This window comes from Plectropomus leopardus, chromosome 12 (assembly GCF_008729295.1).
Source record: "Plectropomus leopardus isolate mb chromosome 12, YSFRI_Pleo_2.0, whole genome shotgun sequence".
NCBI classification, from domain to species: Eukaryota; Metazoa; Chordata; class Actinopteri; order Perciformes; family Serranidae; genus Plectropomus; species Plectropomus leopardus.
In genome coordinates, this window is record NC_056474.1 from 19,549,971 (window position 1) to 19,575,345 (window position 25,375).

Consider the following 25,375-nt stretch of genomic DNA (forward strand, 5'->3'; position numbering starts at 1 on the left):
TTTAGATGAATGTAGCATATATCAATACATACAAAAGTGGCAACTCTGTACTGTTAACTGATGATGTGGCTTGGGTTATTTGTGTGTCGTGCCCCCTCCCCCACCTATGCCCCTGTGATGTGTTGGATGAACAAGTAGTTTTGCCAATTTCACTTCTGATCTGAGAAATAGCAGAGCGACTGATAAGAACTTTCATATTTTTCTGAAAATGTATTAATAAAGAGGCACAAATCATGCACAAATAGATGCTGAATGACCACAAACGGATGCAATTTGACTACGCAGTGACACAGAATGACCAAAGAGACGGACTAAACGTTTACAAAGAGACACAAAACAACCGCAAACAGATACAAATTGGTCACAAAGAGACTTGGCTGCTCCTTTTGTCGTAATTTTGTATCTATTTCAGTTTGAGTGTCTTGCTCCTGTGTGAGCAGAGCGAGGGGCCTCTCACATGTCTGTGCCCAGGGGCCCATTGTCTCATAATCCGTCCATGCATCAACTCTCTGCGTACTTTCACCTACAAGTGAAATATAGTGAAACGCTCGACATTTATGAATCAGGGAGTGTAAACACTGACGAAGAGATGTCACTCGCCGGATTCTTCCACTGGAGCACTTTTCCAGAACCACTCCATGACCGTCCTGTGTGACAATCACTCCCCTCCCTCCCTCCTCCCAGCGCAGGAACAAAAAGACATCCGAGCTATGTGGATGGGGAAGAAAAATCACAGCACTTTGTTGAGCGGCCACCGCGCTCCGGTTTCACAGAGTCTCTGACAGGCGGAGCGGCGCGCTGCTTTTACGCATAGCCTCCAGTCCTGCGGGGCATTGTAGACATTGTTAAGTAGCTGTGTAGTAGACTCCTGAGAAGACACCGGAGCGGCACAGTCTCTGATAACTGGATACCTGAATCCAAAGTAAGACAGTTTAAAACCAAAAAAAAAAGAGAGAGGCGCTTGCTTGGAGACGCGGAGTGACGCTGCGTAAAGGCGTGACGCATGGACTTTTTATGTTAAAGAAAAATATTTTGACTGACAGAGCAGCGTTTTTTCAGGTTCAACTTGACATGCAAACTAACTGAGACTTACAAGAAGAAGGAGAGTTTCCTGTGATTTCGTCCTAAATGAGAGGGCCGCGCAGAGTCTGTCCTTGGACCTTTTATCGACCTTGACTTCACTTTTAAAGTGACGCATGAACATGTTGTGAGAAATTTTCCCGCGGTGTTATTTACTCATTAAGCATAGGAGCTGTTTGAAGGCAAGACTGAACAGGTAAGGAGAAGGGGAGTCGTGCCTGAAAAACTGGCTTCATTTCATTAAACGATGGTTGGAGGTGAATCAGCAGGGAGACGGCGCGAGTAGAAAATTGAGGACGAACATTTTTTTTACACTTCTGTTTGTCTGTCCTTCTCTCTCGGTCGCCGTGTTGGAGTGTTTATGTCACCGCAAACAAACTTCTACCTCATTAGATTTTATATAGGCTTTGCCCTGCGCGCTCGAGTCAGCTGTAAAGTTTATTTTTCCTGTCCTGGACAGCCTTCCCGTCTGCAAAATGCCAGTCTTAACAAGTCATTTAGTCTCGTATTTTTTCTTTAAATACACATTTCTTTAAAATCTGAAAATACATTTGCGTTAACTTCACTTATGTTTCGGGATTTTTCCAGGACGTTTTTTTGAAAAATATGTTTTAAAAAGTGCGAAACCGATGAAATCCAGAGAGGATATTCCACTCAAACTTAAATTCTGATTGTAAAACTTGAGATAATATCAATAAAATGACTTCATTCAGCAGGTTAACAGTCTGTTTTCACCATCCACCCTCTGTGTCTCCTCTCCAGGGTGCTAAGACTCTCCAAGAAGCCGTGACGGGACACCCGGTCAGAGAAAAAAGGATTTTGACCCGCGTAAAAAACGAGGGAGGAGGCGCCTCTCGCGTTGGAGCAGAACCGCTTTAGATGGATTCTTCATGTTTGCTTCAGCCTCAGCGAAGACAGCCAGCTCTGAACACTCACAAACCGTGACAGTGAGGTGTAAAACATGACGCATCGCAGCGTATGGATAGCCGAAGACATGAGCTGCGCCCAGCGTGGAAGAAGCCGCGGCTCTCCTCTCCTCTCCGGTGCGCACTTGGAGCAGAATGCGCACAGGGCAGCTGGTAAGGCGCCATTCAGATTCTTTAAAATCAGTATAGGGATTTAACATTTAGGAGAATATTGTTGGATATCTTTAATGTTGTGAAAGCAGACTTGCGCCCTTGTCTTCATGTTTGCTGTGACAACACTGAAATGGCTGTTTGATGTTTGATTTCTTTTCACATAAGCGGCTTTTTGCTGAGCCCCGTGCACGCACCTGCCAGCTGTTTTAGGCTCCTCTGACTCTGAGGGTCACTTTGACCTGGAGACCTGGAGCTAGTGTGTTGGACTTATGATTTAGTGTTTTTTGGGGGAGTGCTTGTGAAATGCAGTCTGGGAAGAGGACGGTGGAGGTTTTGTTCTCTGTTTTATGAAGTGAAGTTTTATGATTCATGGTTTGACGTGTTTACAAGGTGCCAGAAGGTGACTCTGAATTATGGAAAAATATAAATCAAAGTGGCTGTGATGTTAGAGTGTGTGTGTGTGTGTGTGTGTGTGTGTGTGTGTGTGTTCTTATGGATGAGGAGGAAACAGTGGCAGTCAGGAAGTCTTCTAGTGTGACCCTCTTCTGTGGTGGGCTGCAAATCTAAATATCAAAGCACTGGACACACACTCACACACATACACATACACACACACACACACACACACAGAGCTGCATGCATTTCCCTCCTCTACAGCACCTCAGTCTGAGGGGATCAGGGGCAGAGCGAATCTTTTAAGCTTCAGGTGTTTTGACGTGCTGGAAGTCAAGCACATTGCTGCTCAGTTTCAGAAGAAACTGTGTCGATTACTTCAGCTTCATGAACATGATCACACTCTGAACTCTGGATTTTTTTTTTTTCTATCAGTGGCACATTCACAGCTTCAGTTTGCGGTACTTTCCGTCCCATAATGTGCAATTTTTCCTCTCAAAGATGTGAGAGAAACTGCACGATGCGTCAGTGAACTTTCATACTTACTCTCTGACTCAATGGCCCACTGACTCACTGAGTCATGTACATACAATGTCACTCATGCACTCAGAGGAGGCTCAGTTGGAAGGCGGCTTGCCAGTGGCGCCCCCAGAAATTTTTACATAGGGGTGTCCCCGAAAATGTCTGAATGTCACACCAAATCTAAAAGCTTTTCAGGAATTCGCTTCAGCTGAAGTATACAGGCCAGCTGAAAACCATGTCAGTGTGAGAGTTAAAGACTCGCATGCTAATATACTTCTGATTTTTGTTTATTTTAAAGTTAATGTTACTAATTATCTGATGTGCATAGAATAATACCAGTCACGGTTAACATTTTGAGTTCCCCACCAATGCTGTTTTAATGTTCAGTATCTACATTTTAGGCGTTTCATTGTTCTTCAAATAGGCTCATTGTCCTTTTCTTTAAATGACAAATATAAAGCTTTAATTTAAAGGGGTACATTGATTTAAAGGGACAACACATACACTGGGAACAAGCTTGCTCACATTGAGGGGAGACTTGAGGGTATATAGAACCCATTTTTATTTGAATATCTTAAAGTTAGAGCTCAAGAAAGCCTTTGGAAAATGGTTTCCGTTGTTCCCTTACCAAAACTTAGTCTAGCTTTGGAGCATTATTTAGACCCCTTATCATCAAGTTATGCTGACATGGTTGGTACCCATGAATGCCTTCATGCTACCTTAAAAGATGTATGAGCCACAGCCTCTTAGAAACAGTAACATTGGCCACCAGTTATTTTCACCAGTGGAAGGTTCAGCGATTCTATCAGGGGATCATGGCCCCCCGACTCCTCTCTGGGGACGCCACTGCAGCAGGCCTCTGATGTTCAGGGTTGAATCTCACTTTTTTCTTTCATGTCTCTTCTTTGCATCTCAGAACAGTTTTACATGATGAATCTGTGTGTGTGAGAGCTTTGGCATCACCTGAGACATGTCACACATCCCCAGCAGGCGCCCTCCACTACATGCCTGTAAAATGTGTGAAAACAAGTCGTGAAACAGCCTTGTTTTTCTTTACTCGTGTTGTTCAAATACTGCCAGTTTGTTCTCAGGCTGAACATGAGAGCATCGCCTCTGCTTCAGGCATCTCTCACTCCCCCGTCACGCTGCCACAGCTTTCACTTCCTCCAGTCAAAGGTCACGGGGTCAGCGGCCCTGCTGTGGGTCAGGTACAGCGGGGCCGGGCGTGTTCTCTTTACCAGCAGCCTCCTGATGTGTGGTCTGGTTTGTTTTAACTGGCATGCGGCTTTACGAGCGCTAGCGTGCAGTTTGTTGGTATTATGGGTTTAACTCTTTCTTGCTGTCGTGCTGTACTGTGGTACCAGTCAGACTCACGGAGAGGCAGTTGAACACTTAAAATGACAAAATAAGTTAGCGTTATTACCACGCGTTTATATAGAACATCCTCATAAATATGTTTGGAGCCATTGTGGCTGTAAACAGGCTGTTTGTCCTCCTCACCCAGTGGTCTTCATTACAACATAAGCTCCCAGTTACAGAGCCTGATACTTCAAATATTACTTTTATCTATTTCATTAAAAACCCTGAGACATATTGAGGATAAAACCAATAATTTTAAGAAAATGTAACTCTGCAAGATTGTATCTCTCCCATCAAGTTTGCCAAGAAAAACACAATATACCTCACCTGGCAACCAAGGGGAACGAGTTGGGGGGTAAAAGCAGAAAGGAACAACACATTTTGTTAGTTTTAGAGCTCAGTAAATATTCAGGGAAAAGAAATGACTGACAGAGTGTAAAATTACCTCCTGAATGTTCACTTAGCCACTATTTCTATCTTAAAGGGACAGTTCACCCCAAAATCCAAAATATATTTTTCCTCTTACCTGTAGTACTGTTTATCAATCTAAATTAGACTGTTTTGGTATGAGTTGCCAAGTGTTGGAGATATCGGCTGGAGAGATGCCTGCCTTCTCTCCAAAATATTGGAACTAGATGGCACTCAGCTGGTGGTAATAAAACCCCAAACAAACAAATAAAAATACATCCAAAAATACATTTAAAGATCTCTCTTTTTTCTGAAATCATGACCCAGTTACCCTAATAATAGTAACAGACCGTGTTGTGAGCAGTTTCATGATGGAACTATTTTCTTTCTACTGAACTACACCCACCAACTGTGTCACTGTGCAGAAGGAAGCATGCACTACTACTACTACTACTACTAAACTACTGCTAGCTCATTATAGCACTACTAAACTAGCTACCGTTGCAGCTCAGCAGCGGAGGACACCATTAATTTTTGCATCTCGCTCTCGTCACGAGCATCAGCCTCATCCATGAGTAGATGCACGGTTCATTCTGCGTGGTGATACGGTCGACTGGTGTAGTTTGTAGAGAGAAAATCATTTCTATATAAAACTGTTCACAACAAGGTCTGTGGATTATCTTGAGTAAATGCATTTTTTGACACCTTGAGCACCACAAGCCGAATGCCACAAAGTTACATTATGTTGGAGAGAAGGCAGACATTTCAATGGGTGAAATCTCCAACACTCTGCCACTCGCATCAAAACAAACTAGTCTGATGATTAGCACTAGAGGTGAGACGAAAAAAAGTCATTTGAATTTGGAGGTTTACTGTCCCTTTAAATCTTGCATCACTGTGTGATGTTTTCAGAGTTAAAGATAAATATAAGATATTCACCCCAAAAAATCCCTTTTCAGTATGTCCAACACTGCACATCTGTATGAATTTAGAGTTAAAAAGACGTTAATTAAATATTATGACTAATATGGCTAATAATGCTGAGTGTTTGTGATAATGTTTACTTGCCAAAACCAAAAGCACCTTATTTCTTGTAATTGATTCTCTTCTTCTAGAATCTGGACTTCTTCATGTAGTGTGTGTATTAGTACATTTTAAGAGTGACGTGTTGTCAATTAATTATTTTAAAGTTATTTTAAACAATCTGCAAACATCACAAAGATCAAGTTGTTTTTTGTTTGTTTGTTTTTTTCTGACCAAATTCACTATAATTCTCATCTATTTGATCTGCTAATGCATTTTTGGGGGGTACATTTTCAGGATCAGTCAATATCATAACACTTTACTGATTGTTACAAGAAATAATAAAAATCAATTTAACCCCAAGGTCTTGTAATATAACTTTAACTGTTTTATAAAAAGTACCCATTAGAGAACCATAAAAACAAAAAAAAAAAAATCAAAAGTCTTGACACAAACAGAAAGTTGGAGGGGATCTTCCTCTGCCGCTTTTCCTGAGGTTTATTCCTCTTTTCCCCCACAAGGGTTCTTTTTCTGGAGTTTTTCCTGAGGTGATGTGACGGTCTAAGGGCAGAGGGATGTCGTAAGCTGTAAAGCCCTCTGAGGGAAACTGTGTTTTGTGATAATGGGCTCTATAAATAAAAATGACTTGACTTGACTTAATGCAAAAATTGAAAAGTTCAGATTGCAGCACAAAATTATAAATCCTCAAACACAGTGACAGACTTAAATTCTACAAGCAACAGATTGAAGCGTTTTGCTCCTTTCATAGTAACATTAAACGCAGTGAGATATTAACCAGCTCAAAGAGGGCACAGTCTCTTCAGATTGGTGAAAATCTGTCATTAAAAGATGGACGTGTGCGCAGGGAGCACAGCAGTCCTCAGCTGTGTCTCAGCCGCGGTGTGTAACGTTACTCTGGTTGTTTTGTCTCAGCACTAATGGAGAAAGTGCAGTGAGAGAGATTGATTATGCAACCCAAAGTGCCACAGGGCAGCTTCAATCTGGAAGTGCTTAGAGTACGCAGCGAACCACAGTGATTCCTTCAGGGCAAATTGAAGGAGGCATGATCTGACAAAAAGGAATTTCAATTTGTTAGATGTATTTCTTCAGACAAATGCTTCCCATGCTTCTTATGTTTTCTAGGCCCTTGCTTTTTGTAAAGTATAGTGGACAATCTCGTGCAAGTATGCCGAGGGAATTATTTCTGTCTCTGATCTTGAATTGTTTTGTTGTTGTGGAGCATTTTTGGCTACTTCAAGTTCAAACGGCTTAAATTATTTAGAACAAAGCAGCAGTTAATACTTGTGGAGCCGCTGATGAAACGTAAAGCGAACTCCTGTCCTTATCGGAAAATCTCCCTCCTTAAAACAACTTTTTCCTCAAAATACAGAAGAATGTTAACTAGCCCAGTGCAGTGTTTCTGTCTGTGAGAGCTTTTTTATACAATAAGCTGTATTCTTCTGAAATTAGCAGGTCAAATTCATTAATCATAGCGTCTGAGGGCTGCTTTGAACTATCAGGCCAGGTCATTAAACCCAGTCTGTCTGGGGCACGAGCGGGCGACACGGAAACACTTTGGAGAGCGCTGGTTCACCCACAAGACACACTAATAATGACCAATGTGTGTGTGTGTGTGTGTCACAGATGGCCACGTTTCTGAGTGCTACTCTCGGGCTCAGTGTGGGCTTAATTTGGAGAAATAACAACATAAGAAGGGAGCAAGAAAAGGTCGTGAGGGTGGGAGAGGGGATTTCAGTGTGTGGTTTTGTAGGAAAGGTGAAGGGTTCTGTGTGCTGTTGAATGTGTTTTTTCTATCTTTTCCTCTTCCTCCCTCTCCTTTCTTTCCCTCTGTCCTCTTTGCGGCCTTTTAAGCGCTGTCGTCCTCACAAACACCGGAAAGTGAAATCCTACCCTCTGATCATCGCTCCAACGCGGCTAAAATGTGTTCCCATTTAAGGTGAGGATCACCCAACCGCTCTCTGTGTGGCTCCCTTTTAAAACCAACTTAATCAGGCAGGAATCTGGGTTATTAGGGTCAGGGACACTGGGGAAACTGCCTTAGTGAGAGACAACGTGAGGAAGAGCGAGACGGTGAGGACACAGATGTGTCGCATCATGAGGCTGTCTTCGTCTCAGCACTGATGGGGAAACGAGGCCCGGCGTGGTGGATGGTGGTGTCCCGTCTAATTTACCTGACTGAGTCACAAGACGCTTATGCGTCTGTTGCATTGTGGATTTCTTTGTGGCTAATTAGTGCTAACTGCACATTATCCAAGCTTTCCATTGACCCTGCACACTTAATCTTGTAGCTGCGGACAGTGTGGAAGTCACAGCTGATGTGGAAAATTCTGCCCCAGGTTCATCACTCCTCCTTTATGTTCTTGCAGCCCAGAAGAAAATGTTGGCACTGTATGTTTCTGCAAACCACACATATGTTGCATTTGTATGTTTTGTTTGTGTCATATCAATGTGTCGAAAGTGACGTTCTTCTGATTAAATGCATATGAGCAGACTTTGTCATCAGGACATAGAGGTGATGGATCGTTTAAGACCAACAAACAAAACAGCTGGATGCTTTGAAGCGCGACATTGGCAGCATTTTCAGCAGTGATTGTCCTAATCATCATCAAGCCACATACTAACCACCGCTACATAATAATGTACAAATGTTACATATCTTTAATGGAAACGTACAAGCCAATATTTGTTAAAAGTCTTTAAAAGACGTCTTTAGCTGCATTTGTTTCACCAAAACTGGCTATTTTAAACCAAAACAGGATCTTTTCTTAACTTCAACCACAGTGTTGTTGGAATGAATAGAAACAGAGTCAGAGTTATATAGAGTATAATAGCATGAAATGTTACATAACTCATTTTTTGCAGAAATGTACAATGCCAACATTTATTCTGTGGACTGGGTTAATACTTGAAACCTCTTGACCGCTGATGCAGTTTGTGGTTGTGCATGAAAGGATAATTGTAATTTAAAACAACATTGTCTTGTCATTGTACTTTTGTAGCTTTGGCCTTAATTCCTGTTGCTGATAATAACTTCTATTCACCAACTAAATTGCAGAGACCTGGGAACATGCCAACACTGATAAAAGAAATCCGACAGGGAAACAAACATGAGTAGTCAGACAATAATACAGTAAAGCTGCATTAATTCATTTTTTGACTATAAGCACAACAGTTACACAGTTATGGCGATTGTGTTAGGAAACATTTACCTACACTTCAACCAGATGCAACATTAGCATTTATTTGGAGTCATGTTTGTGTTCAAATAAAAGATGTTAGGCCAATATTCACTCTACTTTTAGCTCTGTTTTTGGCCTCCACCAGCCCCTGAGGGAAATATATGACTCTTTATCAGCTAAATGCTCCACTATTTTCACCGGATAGTCAGTACATTTGTCTGGCTGATGAGAGCACTGACCCTAAAACCAAAATAATACACTTAAAGTTAAAGATGCTTAATTGTTCTGTGGAGTAGAGCAACGTCTGAGTTTGTCACTATGAGCAACCCCCTTCCCATTACACATAGTCATTCAATCCTTTGTTAATAAACATATTGGTTATTGCAGCTGTATACCAAATCCTAAAGCTAGCTCAATTTATTGTATTTGACAAGAAATAAAGGCTAACAATGAAATTACAACAAAAATTATTCGTTATACATGCGTCATCGTTTACAGAATAGTTTCCTGCTCGCAGTTTTCCAGTGTGATAAAGGATTATTGCCATTCTTTCTTGTGTGCACAAATGTTTTTTTTTTTTTTTTTTACCTTTATGCAAAATAGATTAGTTAATCTGCCAAAACTGTTGATTTTCAAAAAGCCATCTAATTATTTAATGACTAGTGGCAACCCCATTGCTTATTTATTTATTTATTTTTTATTTAGCAGTTTGCTGTGTACTGATACCTGATACCTGCACTTCCTTTGGTGAGCATCATATCAACAGATGTACAAAGATAAGTAAAATAAATTATGCTTTAACCACAGCTGTCCAGCTGCACAACTGGCGGTAATACACTGCAGTAGATGTTTTTGTACCTCACAAATCATTAGATGAGGCAGACACATCACACATTAGTCTGTTAATGTGGAGTTGGTGTCACAGCAAGCTAATCACATAACCTAAGTATATCGTAAATTATTTTAGGTTACTTGGGGACTGTGTGCCAGTTAGCGTCACGCACAGTTGGAAGAATGATTATGGTTCAATTTTCCTTTTCTCTAAATGAGCTGATATTGACAGATTGATGATTAGAGAGAAACCAGAGTTCCTGGCAGGAGTTGACAAAGTGCCTACCAGCAACAGTAACAGCTATTATTTGGCAATGTACCGAACAAGTAGTGATTAGTGAGGCATGTAGAGGAACGGAAATGTGTGAACACAAAAGGTAGAGTTGCAAATCTGAAACCAGATGGCTGAAAAATTAAAGGGAGTGTCTGAGATATAAAATGTGACATGTTGATCTCACTTACAATTAAATCTTGGAAACTGTTTGCCTTGGGGGGGGGGGGGTTATAAAAGTACTTTCTTAGTAACTAAATATAAATATTAATTCAAAACAGTAAACTTGGTTTACTGAAGTAAACTTTGAAAGATTTATTTAATTAAACTTCTCATTTGTAAGTTGCAACAACTTCACAAAATCAAGTAAATACAACTAAATTAAATTGGTAAAAAAAAAAAAAAAAAATTTTTAAAAGATGTTTTTACCTAAATTTTTTCAAGCCAAGAGATTTCCTACATTTTTTTAAGTAAAACCAGCTTGTCCAATTTATAGTTCAACTCCATTTTTTTTTTTTGCTAAATAATTGGATATCCCCATTATATATTTCAGTCAATTTCCTCTGCTGTGCGCTCCATGACAGCCTCAGCTCTCTGGGGTTTGTCTCTCTCAGCCTCACAGTGAAAACACGTTTCTTTTAGGAGAGCCAGGTGGCTTTGGTGGCTGAGACGATGACAGCAGCTCTTTCTCGCTCTCTTTGCCATAATAAGCCATCAGGGTTGCAGCCCGAGGTTAACGCGCTGGTCACAGGCATCACTTTTATACCCTGTGGAAACTCGCATTTTATCGCACTTGTTACGACCCGCTGATCCCGATGCTTTGATGACCTGCAGTAACTTTCCGCAGCACCTTTTGGCAACTTGAACCTGCACATGTGAGGGCGTTAATCCAGAACTGTTACACTTCAAACACATTGTTCTCCACTAAAAGCACGTCATTTATCCCACTGAAGAATCATTAGACACGTTTCTGTGGAGCTCCTCTCTTGGAGTGGAGAGAAGGCTGCAGGGTCAGGGGAGTAAATCACTGATCACTCAGGTTTATCATTAGGGAACCAATAAGTTTACCTCTAATAGGTACTTGTAATGAGGCTCAGGATGTACTGTTGAACCCTACAGGCAAGGCTTGAAAGAGGTATTGTTCCCCATAATCTGTGGCTGGTTTTCTCTGCACATGATGATAATCAGCAAGATAATCACCATAATACTGAAGATGTATCTCAAAGCTGCAATACTTAACTTTTTTTGCCATAAGCTGCATAAACATAACTGATCATTTTTATGTTAAAACGCTTGATTTGGCGAAACATGTTAGCCATTTCGAGTTGTGTTTTTGACCACCTGATGATTGCAAGTTTAATATTTATTTTCCTTTCTGCTCTATTTTGGTCTTTATTATCTCATGAGGGAAATATCTGGGTCTTTAGCTGCTCTGTGCTCCACTGTGTTGAGTCAGTGGAGTCATGTGGTAATTTTCTGAAAGTTTTTCAATTTAAGCAACCACTTTCACATAACATATGGCCATTTGGTCCATGGTTTATATAAAATGTTGACTACAGCAGCATTATATATATCGATATTAGGTGAATTTGGTCATGATTTACAAGTCAGACATGTAAAAAAATTGCACTGAACCACTGCATATTTTAAATAATCATTTAGGCTATGTCCTCATATCACATTTTTGATTTTAAACACATAATTTTAGCTACATTTATGCCTAGCCCTTAAAACTGATTGCATTTTAGTCTGGACAGGCAGAAACAAAGATTTTAAGAAATGATGACAAAGACACTCACGTTAACTTCCTGATAATGTCTCATCAGTCATGACGTGTCATGTCAAAATATTAAACTAGATCTACATGCCCTTAGTGATTTTAGCCGTCTTGTGCAGTGCTCCTTTCCCATTCCCATGGCTTTCTCCAGTGATGGATAGTGCTCCTGGCACCGCTCTAATATTTCGCCGTATGTGCTTTCCAGTGACTCCCAATCTGTCTTCCGCCACCTTGACAGTTTCAAACTAATATGTTTCAGTGTGTTGTGTTGTTAATGTGCCTACTACTAATATGGAGGGGTATCTCCTGTCATGCTGCAAAACATACATGCTTATTGTCTGTCGCTTTGACATCTTCTTTTGCAACACTTTGGCTGAGACGCGGCACCATAAGGGTGAAGCTGAGGTTGATGGGAATGTGATTTTGCAGGTGTGTGGTTATAAACCGGATCGATTAGACAAAATGAAATGTTTACTTGATGTTGAGGGGATCACAGAGGTCAGTATCCTCTCGGGACCCTAAACATCTGGACAAAATTTCAAGGTAATCTGTCCATAGTCGCAGAGATATTTCAGTCTGGACTAAAGTGGTGGATCAACCAGCGGTTAACATTGATCGTTGGAGTCGAACCCAGCTCATCCCAGCCCCTGTTATTCGCAGTAAGTCACCCTGCTCCTGACAGATTATTTCTCTCAGCCCACCCTGCATGTTTCTCTCTCATTCGTCTCTTACTGACCTGAAAGAATCTCAGACACCTTCAGGCTCAGATGTTGTCAGTCGGTTAATAAAGCCTCCTGGTGGGAGAATCACAGAGAGGGGTGAGGTCATATGGATTCACTCCTCTCTTCACCATCCTCCTCCAGGCTGTAGAGTGTCCACACCTCTGATTACCCCGGCCCCCCTGTGTGTGTGTATGTGCTGAAGTGTGTATGCCGAAACTGACAAAGATTGGATGTATCTTGTGTGTTTCTGTGCGAAAGGATTATTAGAAAAAGGAAGCAGAAAAACGGTGTGTGTGTGTGTGTGCATGCGCGCATATGTGTGTTTTCAGGGGTGTTTGGGTGGTGGGGGCCTCCCCACCTATCTGAACCGAGGCATGGGACTCGCTATCTGTTTCTCATTTCGCCAGCGCTCTGTGGTTTTCTAGCAGTGACAGGCCTCAGAGTGGAAACTGGCACTAACGAGCAATTACATCCTGCCTGCCTGCCAGGGATTATGGGATTACAGACTGACCGGGCTTCAGTCTGCGCTCTCTTTCTGCACTCTCATTTTGTCATTCCCTTGCTTCCCTTTGTTCACCTTATCTTTGCTTTTAGACTTCCATTCAGTGGTTCAATTATCTTTTTCTAATTTTTATTTCCCCTGGATAATAAACCATTCTCTATTTTTAATTCTCTTTACTCTAATCATATGATTTTTTAAAATTATCTAATTCTTTCTATCACTCCCCCTCTAGCTTTTCCTCCTCTGGCTTTGTGGCTGCCTCACATAGTTATGGCATGTTAACCGCTGAAGAGTGAAATTGTTTTAGTCAGAAAGGGTTAGAGAGCACATTTAACAAGAGAAAAAGACATTTAATGTGTATGAAATTTAATGAAGCTTGATGGAAAGGAGAAACAGGAGGAGGAGATGAAAGTAAAAGAGAAAGTGCAGGAAAACATCACTACTTGGCATCATATGAGTGTCTGAAGAGGTTTATTTATATAGTCCAAAAAGGGGATGCCATTTTTGGTTGATTTTGCTTTCTATAGCCCCACAACAATAAACATTAACTGTACATTTTTAGGGAAAAAAGTGCAAAATTATGTGAAATACAAGACGCCTTTCCTTCAAGTTTGACGCTACAGCTTAAGCACCACATCTCAAAGCACTATCCGTATAGAGGTGATGAAATTGTAATGTTTTGTGATGTAAATGTTCTGCCTTTTATTTCATTTATTTCTTTTTCTGTTGGCTTTGCTGACAAACAGCTGGTTAGAAACTTTAACATGCGGGATCACACTGCCCACCCACCGATATCCACTGGTTAGCCAACAGCCTTGGCTGCTCCGCACTATGCACCACCTGCCGCTCATTTGGAAATGTCGCTGGTAACACCATCCTGGTAGTGGGATGGTGTTGCTGCAGAAACGGTGGCCTCTCTCCTCCCTCAGGCCACCCCAGTGAGTAAACAGCGTCAAACCCCTCTCTCATTGTTAAGTATAGTGGTTTTTATACAGAGATCATGCCACCTTTGCTTTTTCAAACATGACCAAACAATGGCTGCATCATGTTGCTGGAGTGTGTGATTATAGACAGCTTACCAGCACTGCAGGAGCAAAAGGGGCGTGATATTTAATGCATCAGCATCGGCCTCCAGTGTGACATATAGCATACATGTCAGGGGCACTTTATAAACAATAACAACAACATAACATGGCAACTGTTTGCTCTCCCTGTTATATGCTTCTGTCATCCTCTGCATCCCCTGCCTCGGGAAAGAAGGTGTTCCCGAACTTTATTGTTTTCTCAATTTGCTGAAAATTTTCAGCTGCAGTTTTTCTTCTTTGAGTTAGCTGCTAGCTGCTGCTGGTAGCTTTTTAAATCTCCCGTCACATCTGTCCCACCCATGGTCTCCATCCTGCTAGCTGTCCCTTTTCCACAGACTTTTTCAGGGTTGTTACTACCTCTACTGCCAGCTTAAAAGATGAGATAACTCTTCCCCCATTCTGAGATTGTACATTTTATACAGAACAGTGAAGCAGCATAACAGCGTGATATTCCTTGAACAGGCAGTATTAAAGGGTCATGTGTTAGTACCTATAGCCATGCCAACACTGCTAGCAGTGTCAGTAAGTGTTAATTGCTCCCACCCAAACCCACTGGTCCTGAAGATTGTTAAAATAGACTAACATGTACTCAGTTAAAAAATATTCTCAGTGGTTACCCAATTCATCTTTGACATCCATAGTTCAAATTTGTTCATTTGTTCACAAATTTGTCCCACAGGGCTTCTCAAAGCCTCTTCACTCAGATAAAGAAAAAAACATTCATTGAGACAGACTGTGAGGATTTGCTGTTACACTCTGAAGCCTCTTGTATGACATTTTCTGAAAAGCTATCAAACTGTCTATAGAGCACTACAGGCAGGATTAAAGCAAAGTTACAAAACAAGTTTTTCACACTGCTCTGGATGCATATATGCAGAGCTCTGGGGCACATGTAAGTACAGCAGATATCATCACGTTTTGTGGGACCTCCGCAGGTTTCTCGGTGTCTGGTAGTGATCAGACGGCTCTCCTGGTGTTCTGCCTCTCTCTCCTGCATCTCCTCTTACACTGCAGGTGTCTTTTATTGAGCCAGCGGTGATTTACTGTACTCTTGTTTTTCTCCTTGCTCCTGCAATCAGGCACCGTGGTAGTGACAGGTTAAAGCTGGAGGTCAGATCATTTCACGGACGTGCACGCGCACACAGCAGAGAACAGAGTGTGTCTCTAATAGCAGGTCATTATCAGAGAAGTTTAGCTTTTAGAGGGAGGTGGAATACCACAGAGCTCGGAGCTTTCTTTTACAAGGTGAGAGGTTTATGGAGGCTCTGTGGGCAAAGCTCAGGTCTGAGGGTGTAATAGTATACAGTAGGCACCAAGATCACTAACCAAAAACATGTCCGTTATGTCGCCCTGATTCTTTTCTCAGCAAAGATGTTTCTCTGTTGACAACAGCAGTATTCATAAAAGGATTACATATTTAAAAGTAGTATACATTGAATCATTGCATTATTTTTACAGCCTACAAAGGCAGAGAGCAAAAGAGCTTGAAGTGTGACTGCAGTTAGCCAGATGTGTACCAGGTTTTTGTAAGACCTTAATATGATGCCTCTGAGGCTGATTATTATTCATTGTGAAAGACTTAACATAAAACTTTATGTTTGGCCAATTTAAAGGGCTCAAAGAGAATTTGTTCTCGTTTCATATTCAGCTTAGTTTTCCATTTAAACTTATGAGCTTCTTTAAATAATTCATCTTAAATACATTTGAATATGTGATTTAAAGGTAGTTTAACCACATCAAATTATGGAGTATCACTAGAGTCACATAAATCAGCCCGAATTTGCAAGCGATTTAAACATGGAAAAATCTGCTTAAAGTAGGCAATAGAGTTTTCCTCTCTGTTTCTTTTCTTGTGTTACATTTGAGATGACAAACACACAGGAAAACAGGGCTAGTAAACAGTAAAGAGAAACACAGAGGCCAATGAAAGAGTTACAGTGATGACTTCTTCTCTCTCTATCTCTCAAACTTAAACTCAATTTTCAGCTGCAGTTGGTGACTTGAGATAACTGATCTGTCTATCCATTCAGTGCTGGTCAGATCAGATCGATTGATGAGAGGAGCAGCTGCTTTAAGTGAAAGCAAAGTTTAGACCCAGCAGAATGAACGGTTGAGTTTCACTTTCAATGCGGCTAAAGTTCTACTGCTCCATCTGTGCCATTAACTTTCACTTTTTCTGGTGATACTGTTTACAAACAGAAATTGTCATTTCCTGTGTATATCTTTAACTCAGTTTTGGATAACCGCATAATAATGCAAAAGTCCAAATGCTGACAAGCATGAATAAAAACTCCCTTAATATTCCAGTTTTAATCCATACTGCTGCTCTGTGTTGGTGATAGTCAGTGAACTGATGTTACTTTTGTGCCGACAACCTCTGTTTTAAAGCTCATACCCTGCTCTTTTACCTCGTAAATATCCCCCAAACAAAATCCACATCCATCCTCTCCAAGCACTTAAACTGTATTTGTAAAAGCAATTCAGAGCGGCAGAATAAGCTCTGGAAATAGTAACTGGCTCTGGCTTTATGGGTTGTACTTGCTTCAGGAGGGCTTTCCCACTTAACTTACTGTGAACAACAACTGGCGCGCAGAGGACCAACAATGCAAATGGAAGGTGACAAGAACTCCGCTCTCCCCACTGCAGACATCCTGATGGACAAACCAAAGGCTTTAATCAGCTAAACAAGGAAGAAACACATGCCCGGCTTTCTAAACACACGTAGAAACACACGCATGTTGGATCTGAAGCTGCACACACACATACACACTGTCAGTAGGCCCGTGTCAGTATGCAGCTCTTCAGGACCAGTGTCCTGCTCTCCACCTCTCGACTCCCCCTCCCACCTCATCCCCGAAAAGGCTGGAGGCGTCGGGCTGTAAACAGCTCCAGAGTGCCAGGATGAAATGAACCAGCAGACAGGCCCGTGTAGACTCCCAGCTCGCTGATCTTAAAGGAGCTAAATGTTCCCAGCTGTGGCATTAGGGACTCTGAATGGCACCTCTCCTGAGACCCAGCAAGGATCTATATTTCTCTGTGCCGCCTGATACGCCGATGGGTTTTAAATCAGCTCATGTAGGGCTGAGGAGTCAACACACTTTGGTTTTAGGTTGCAGCGGTGGTGCACACTCTGTCCGTCAGCTGATTTATGCTCACTTTGTCTCCCCTTGTCCTCCTGTTCCCCTCAACATCTGTAATTTTGCCTTCCCTCAACTGCATTGCTGCAGATTGCAGAAATGCATCAACAGGTCTTATCGTGACCCGTGATCTGTAACCTTTTGTCAGTCTTCCATCTCATTGCACAGACAGAACTGCTGGGATTGTTTTTGACTGTTATATAAACATGGCGCACGACATATCGGCAAGATCTACAATACACGCTTGAATACGTTACTATGGGCGTACAGTGTTGCTGCAGTTCAGCTCCGAGGTTATGCAAAGCATCTCGGACATGATAGATGTGGTTTGCAATTATGTTGGAAGTATCTATGGGCAGACGGTTGTTTCAAGAAATTGTTCATGTCAGATTTGTGTTGACTTGATGATTGATGAGCTGATTAGAGAGAAAGCATGTTGACCTGCTTTTTACAAAACAGATTTACAGAAGAAATTAAAGTGAAACAGAGTAAAAGAGGTAAAACAAGAATGCAAACAACAAAATTTGATGTGAATTTTTTAAAGGAGGTCAAAGCAAAATGGGATTTACAATGCTTTTTAAAGATTTGCATTAATTTGGCTTCTCTTAAACTTTGTAGGATACTTTCGACAGCGATGTTTTCATTCTAAGGCAACTGTCTCTGCAGACTCCTGTAACATGTATGTTATCATGTGGTGGATATGTTAAAACTTTACATTTCAGTCGTGCTGTGTGTTAATTTGTGTATATGTTGAAGCACAAAAATCACTTGATTATGGTTAAGATCATGTTTTGACTCAAAACAGCCACTTTTTGTGCCACCATCATGGCTTGAAATGCAACCAATAGATTTAACTGTTTGCTTTTGGTCTTGAACAGTGGTCTGCCGATTGGCAGCTGTCTCGCTTTGGTGTCATGCCATCCAACATCTCTTTCCTTCTCATGATGATAAAGTCACTTTTGCTTTGATGTTGACATGATGCACATGAAACACACAGGGATGCCCCTTGAAAGTCAGAGATTTCACGCTACTATTTGGCATTGACGGCTGCAGGTCTCTTAATACATCCATGGTGCAGACACAATGCAGCTGCACGGAGGAGACGAGGCTCTGCACTGTGAGGCTCAGAGTGAACATCTTCTTTTATGTGCTTAGAAGTGGTGAATTTACAGCTCGCAAAAACTTACAACTCACTCTCTTTTGTTTGATATCTATTGTCAGCAAAAAACACATTTGCGATCCCTCATTAGTGCAGTTAGCTTGTTTACTATATTATGTGAACGCTGCTGTCACACTGAAGGTCCCGCTGAACCCCGTTCAAACTTAAACTATATGAAAAAGAAATTAATTGTTGAATATTGGTATAGAACAGCCAAATTTGATTTGGCTGACATAATTCTGAGTTGAGCCCTACATGCAACTTTAATGTATCCATGGTTTGCAGACACGTACTATGCCAACATTTTCTTCTGGCAACTGGCCTGTTGAAGGGGTCACCAACCAAAAATGTTGATAACCACTGAACTTGATGACTCACTGAAAAGTAATCGATTGCAGTGTCTACTGATTGGTCCACCACTTTGGTCCAGACTGAAATCGTAACATGTCAACAACCATGGCATGGATTTCCATGTAATTTTGTGCAGATAAAGTGCTCAGATGATGTGTCCTAATGACTTTGACTCACCTCTGACTTTAGCAGTTGAGAAAAATGTACCTTTCTACCCTTGTTTTTGGAGTACGTGATGCTCTTACCTCCGCTGAGCTTCACATTTTGGTCACCACAAAACAACTCGATGACCTCATGTTACGAGTTGTGTGGTTGCTCTGTGGTCAGCACAATCCTCCACACTGCACGTACTATATATAAACATCTGCCTCCCTGACACTTCTTATCACCTGTCCTGCATCTTTGTGGTTTTTTTGTCTGGGACCTCCGCGAAGTGCTCTCGCTATGCCTGGTTCCCCCTGCTTGTACCTCTGCCACAGGAATGACCCTGAAGAATGCCTTTGACAAGTGTATCGCAGATGCTGCCCTTTGTTGCCGAACTGGGGCTGTTTGCATGGATGTATGAACCGACAAGCCGACACTAGCCACGCTAGCTGGCAGCAAACACTGGTCTTTTACTGAAGCAGCAACAAACACGCTGTCCTCATGCATTGAGGACGTGATTTATGTGACATGTCAGCTTGCTTAGGGGCCCACAGGGCTGTTTATTTTTTAAATTTTTTTACAGTATCTGGACAATTGTGAGTGTATAGACATCATAATGCCCGCATTTTGTACCTATAGTTTATGTTAACCTTTTCAAGCTGAGTTCTAGGAGGAAAGCTGAGAGTGAAGCCTTGTTCTTGTTCTTACATTCCTATCTTTCTTTCTGTCTCTCTCCAGGTGGGACCAGATGGAGAGTTCGGAGGAAGGATAGACAGGAGATTACCTCTGTAATGTCAGCAAAGGCCAAGGTTTGTCATAAACAGACGTTGTTGCCAAAAGAATACCTTGAAAATTTCCTTCTCTTCTTCTTCTTCTGCCTATTCTTCTTCATATCTTCTGTCACATCTTCTTCTTTCCATCTCTTTTCTTTTCATATTTGGCGTTCTTGCCATATAATGAAATCACCATCTCTGCAAATAGGCCAGCCTTATCATTTTTCATTTCCATTGTACAGACCACTATAAACCAAAGGATGAGTTATGTGTAGGTATAAATTGTTAATGAAATCCATCCCCACAAGGCTCAGAACGAAGCTTTCCATAAAGCCATGTCAGCGCAGGAGCTTTCATTGCTAAATTCTAAACCAGTGGATGAAGCTTGATCCTGGGCGGAAAGAAAGCAGACTTATTTGACTTGAGTATTACTGAAGAGTAAGTGAGATCATTTTTGATGAAAAGGGCTTAACACAAAGAAGGGCTGTAGCTCATTTGAAGGGCTGTGTGTTTTTTGTGCTTTTATAAGCATTATCTCATTTCTTTTTCTGTTTTTCTGTCTGTAAAGCACTCTAACAACTTAGTTTTGTTATGAAATACATGGTCGCCATGAAAGAAAAAGATCTAACAGCCAATTTCTTTGGTGGTGATTTTATTAGTAAGAAAAAGACGACAGCTCAAGGCCAACAGCAGAACTGTACATCTTAACTTTCTAGAAATAGCTGAGATGCTGTGTCACCAAAAATCTACTTGGAGGAATATTTTGACATTTTGGCAAATGCACTTTTTGCTTTCTTGCTGAACTAGATGAGGGAGATATAAATGTCATGTCAGTCAGCAAGTGTTAAGCTTAGCAGAGAGACTGAAAACGGAGGGAAACAACTAGCCTGGCTCTGTCCACAGGTTAATTCAAATACAACTGCCAGCACCTCTAAAGCTCTCTGCAGTTAAAACATTATAGCTTGCTTGCTAAATATGACAATCCACCAAACTGTGCGCCACTCTGCAATTCTTGCATGGTAATATTTTAGTCCAATACACTGTTATAAAACTTAGGAAGCTTTAAGTGAGAGAAAAAAACAGATGATTCATTTTCTAAGTCTGATCTTAAGTGTTTTCTCTCCTGTGTTTATGACTTAAGAACTTTTTTTTTAAAAGTTTTTTTCAGGATAATGTTTTAAGTTACTTTTTTCATCTGTCAAAATACGTGAAAAAAAGCTTTGGTAGGTGAAGCTTTTTAGGCAAGATAATTTTTCATGTTAATATAGTACTCATTTCAGCCACAAGAGGCTGAAGTGCACCACAACTCCATGTACTAAACAGGACTAAAAGCCTCCCCTCACAGGTTAATTTTATTTTCTCCATGCACTCAGAACAGAGGACACATATATCGTTTGTTAGCAAGTTGTGTAATATCACTGTCATGTCTGATCCTGACAAAGGTAATTTTTTTTCACCTGTCAAAACTTAGAGAAGTGATTCTGGCGCAACCTTTTCCACAGATGAAAAAAACTTAGAACTCAGAGGCATCTTAGGAAACGTAGAAACATCCTTGCTAAACCCTTTTTTTTTTGCACTATTCTGAGGTCATAAACACAGGAGAGAAAACAACGTAGGTCAACCTTAGAAATCAAATCACCAGAATTTTTTTTTATCGCTTGCCTTTTAGGCTTTTATAACTGATAATATCTCAGTATTATGTTTACAGCTTGTTTCCCTGCCAATGAATGGCCAAATAAATCTATTAATGCAGATGAAAGAATGATTAATTTAATAGTTTGGTATAAAAAAAAGTATCAGAGAATTAGAAAGCTACTCAATTACAGCAGTAAAAGCACTTGTGATAAGTTATTTATGGTTTTATTCACTTTTTTCTTCATTCAGTAATTTTTAGCATGAAACAGAGTTAGTTAACCAAATTCGACAGATTTCCCTTTGCCAGCTAACATGTGACTCTTGCCTCCTGTAGGTGCTGCTGTGGGTGCTCCTCTCTCTGCTGCCTCTGGTGGAAGGAGCTCATATGAAAACTGGTGCTGCCGGTGTGGGATCAGACTCGGGCCACGCCGTGGGCCTGCTGGCAGGCCAGGAGGAGCGAGAGCTTCCTGTGACGCTGCCAGAGGTGGTGGAGGACGAGGAGCAGGAAGACGACAGCGACCCTTACTCTACTTGGCATGCTCTATACGGTACTGAAGCTCTTATGAAAGTGTAATTTACAGCACATCTGCTTTACCAGACAGTATTGGAGAGGAAAGAGAGCATGAGCCCGGGGATCTGCTTTGTATCTCAGTCCTCAAAATATATTAACATGAGATTTAAAGGTGATAATATACACCTTTGCATTTGTCTGATAATCTAGTGTGCAGACATTTTTAATCTGTTGTATTATCTGTATTATCTCTTGTCCAGCACCTTTTTTTTTTTTTTTTTTTTTGTCGTTTGGATGTGCATGATTTTGTGAACTTTTTACACTTAAAATATCCGTATATTATCATTATTTGATTATTATCAAGAGATTCAAAGGGTGACAGTTCATTTTAATTTAACAAGTAGAAGTGAAATTAAGAATTTTTGTAGAAGAATTTGCACGTTATTGCTCATAATTTTCTGGCTAGGTTTTAATTTTCATTTTAACTGTCTTTCCTTTCCATTTTCAGACCCCTTTGTAATAGACGAAATGGATGACCATCCCAGTAGTCGCTGGGCAGGGCGCTCTCCACGCTCCTCTGACCCCTCGGAGCCTCAACCCAAAGGATCTCCAAAGAAAAAGAAGAAGAGGAAGAAGAAAGAAAAGGAGGAAGAGGAAGAGACGGGCAAAGCAGATAGAAAGGGTAAAGGTAAGAGCAGACAGCCGAAGCAGAGCAGCAGGGACTGCCGCGTGGAGAAAAGGGAGATGAGGGTTCGGGACTTGGGCCTGGGCTTTGACTCGGATGAGATTGTTCTCTTCAAGTTTTGCGTGGGTTCCTGCCAGGCTTCCAGAACAAACTACGACTTGGCACTGAAGGCGCTGCTGGAGAATGGCTCGCTGCCTCGACGTACCGCCCGCAAGGTCAGCAGCCACCCCTGCTGCCGTCCCGACCGGTACGAGCCGGTTTCCTTCATGGACGCCCAGACCACGTGGAGGACCATCCAGTCGTTATCAGCTGCCAGCTGCATGTGTATGGGCTGAAGACACGCGCGAAGGTGACGAGGAGGGAGGTCACCCATCCTGAACGGAGAGGAGTCACGAGGCAGAGGGGGGCGCTGTCACACACACAGAAAAGAAGTGACGGAGGCCACTTGTTGATTTCCTGTTGAGGAGAAAAAGGGGCTCTTCTCATTTCTTGTTTTTTACCTCCTCACCTCCTCCGTCCTCCTGCCTGTGACCTGGAATTTCAATTCAGCGTGTTAACGTGAAGGATATCTCAACTCCCAAAATGCATCTTGATGTGAGAGGAGGCTTGTCGGAGCTATGAACGAGGATGTATCATGTGCAGGAGTCTTTTCAGCGGCCGTGACCTATAAAGGAGCCGTGACACACAGCTGACGATGCTGCTGTGCTACACATCATATTCAATTGACGTCCCTTCAATATGACGGCTCCAAAACATGGATATTCATGGATATTTCGTTTTGTTAAACACCCTTTGCCCCTCCTTGTGTCCTTCGTGGCCTCCTCCGCTTGCATCTCAGGTGGGAGGGATTAAGACGCGCAAAGAAAATTTGAGAGTGTACAAACTGAAAAAGGATAAAAGTGGTGGGTGTGGCGGGATGACTGAGGTTAAAGGTCATGATGAGAGACTGAGGGGGAAGTCATCAGGGAACCACAGTCCTGATTTATTGTTGCGTCTTCAAAGAGTGAATTCTTTTCAACTGAATAACAGAAAACTCCGCACCAGTTCATACACATAAAAGAGACTCTATATGCGAACAAGACTGCTCTGACTTCATCTGGGCGAGATCTGAAGGCTGAAACTCAAGAGATATAAAGAAAAGACACGATTAAAGGACTGACACTGTGTTTATATTCTGACTTAAAATGAAAAAAAAAGACTGATATGACGTTCACTATTACTAACAGTGAAACCCCAAAAGCTATATCATTTTTTCCCGCATAAAAACAGGGACATGACATCGTATTGTTTCTATGTTCAGGTGAACTCAGCCAAATGGATGCCATGCATCTTCATGTATTACTGTATAAAAGTAACATATATTTATTTCTGATAAATTATTTATTTATTATAGCTTCATATGAGAGCTGTTTTTATTAACTCTATATTGTAGATAAATATCTATTTATTGCCGAGATTCAGATTTCATGTTGACAGTTACTTCTCACATACAGTGCGTTCTTTCCTTTTTTCAAAGGTGCTCCTTTTCATTTTTATCCAATGCCTCATGAACTTTGTTCAGACAGCTGATTCTGGGCAGAATCAGATTAGATTCAGTGAACATTTCTGAAATTAACTGAATGATTTTATGAAGCAAAAACATGATCCAAAAGCTCAATTTCTCTCTTACATTTTATCCCAGATAGAAAAAAAATCCTAATAATAGATATCAGAAACAAGTTGACCTACATTGACATGATCTGGCATACTTAAAGGGGAACTATCTAAATGAGGAATTTCAATGTTATTTCCATGGCTTAAAGATGTTCAATAAATATTTTTGAACATGAACTACTCTCTCTCATAGCCAGAAACTAGAGACGTAAGTCTCCAACTTGTGATGTCCATAGGTGGTTTATGAGAAAATTGCCCCTGAGCACAGATATGGGTAAGACCCCACCACCTCTCTAACTTAGGAGAGTGATTCACAGACACTGTGGTGGTTTTGCATCTTTTTTTGTTGTTTTGTGTCTTTCCTCAGTTTTTATGCATCTTTTTGTGGTTTTGGCTCTTTGAGGTAGTTGTCTGTTCTTTGTTACTTTGTTTGTTTTTTATTTATTTTGTGTCTCTTTGCAGTTCTTTTGCATCTTTATGTATTTTGTGTCTATGTGTGTTCATTTTGACTCTCTTCTTGACATTTTGCAGATGAAGGCCAGGGCGGCCTGACACACTGCGCCCTGGTACACCCATTCAGTAATCCATCCATAATGAATGATGTCATCAAATATAAAGTCTAGAGCTGCTCGATAGACAATGAATGGGAGCCTGATTTTGTAGAGCCACAGAGTGTTTGTTTTTTTTATACCCAAATGAGCTTTACACTACTGTAGTGTTCTCATTTCTAAAACAGAAAATGAATCCACATACTCAGATCATTCCCCAGGGTGCTCTCAGTGTCATCTTCAACCAATTCCCAATTCATTGTCTGTGGAGCAGCTCCAGACTTTATTCCAAATTACATCAGAAATTTAATTTTTACCACTCTAGCTTTGGATTTGGGAGAGTTGTTCATGCTTACTAATATTTTGGACTGTCTTACACCATAGGAATAACTTTAAATTTTGAAAATGGGCGTAGTTTCCCTTATATCAATATTTTTCCTCAAGACCACGTCACATTCTTGAGTCTGAGAACTACTGGGTAGTGATATCAGCTTTTCCACAGCGTAATGGAAACAGCCAGTCTCAAT

General features: G+C 41.2%; 1 protein-coding gene across 1 annotated transcript; it reads left to right on the forward strand.

The window, feature by feature from the left end:
• Nucleotides 1-844: 844 nt before the first annotated feature.
• LOC121951769 (artemin-like) lies at nucleotides 845-24,609 on the forward strand. Its single transcript, XM_042498231.1, has 5 exons — nucleotides 845-922; nucleotides 1,843-2,159; nucleotides 19,782-19,852; nucleotides 21,786-21,999; nucleotides 22,471-24,609. Exons 2-5 carry the CDS (start codon nucleotides 2,042-2,044, stop codon nucleotides 22,980-22,982), a joined length of 915 nt encoding a protein of 304 aa, XP_042354165.1. The 5' UTR covers nucleotides 845-922; nucleotides 1,843-2,041; the 3' UTR covers nucleotides 22,983-24,609.
• Nucleotides 24,610-25,375: the final 766 nt, after the last annotated feature.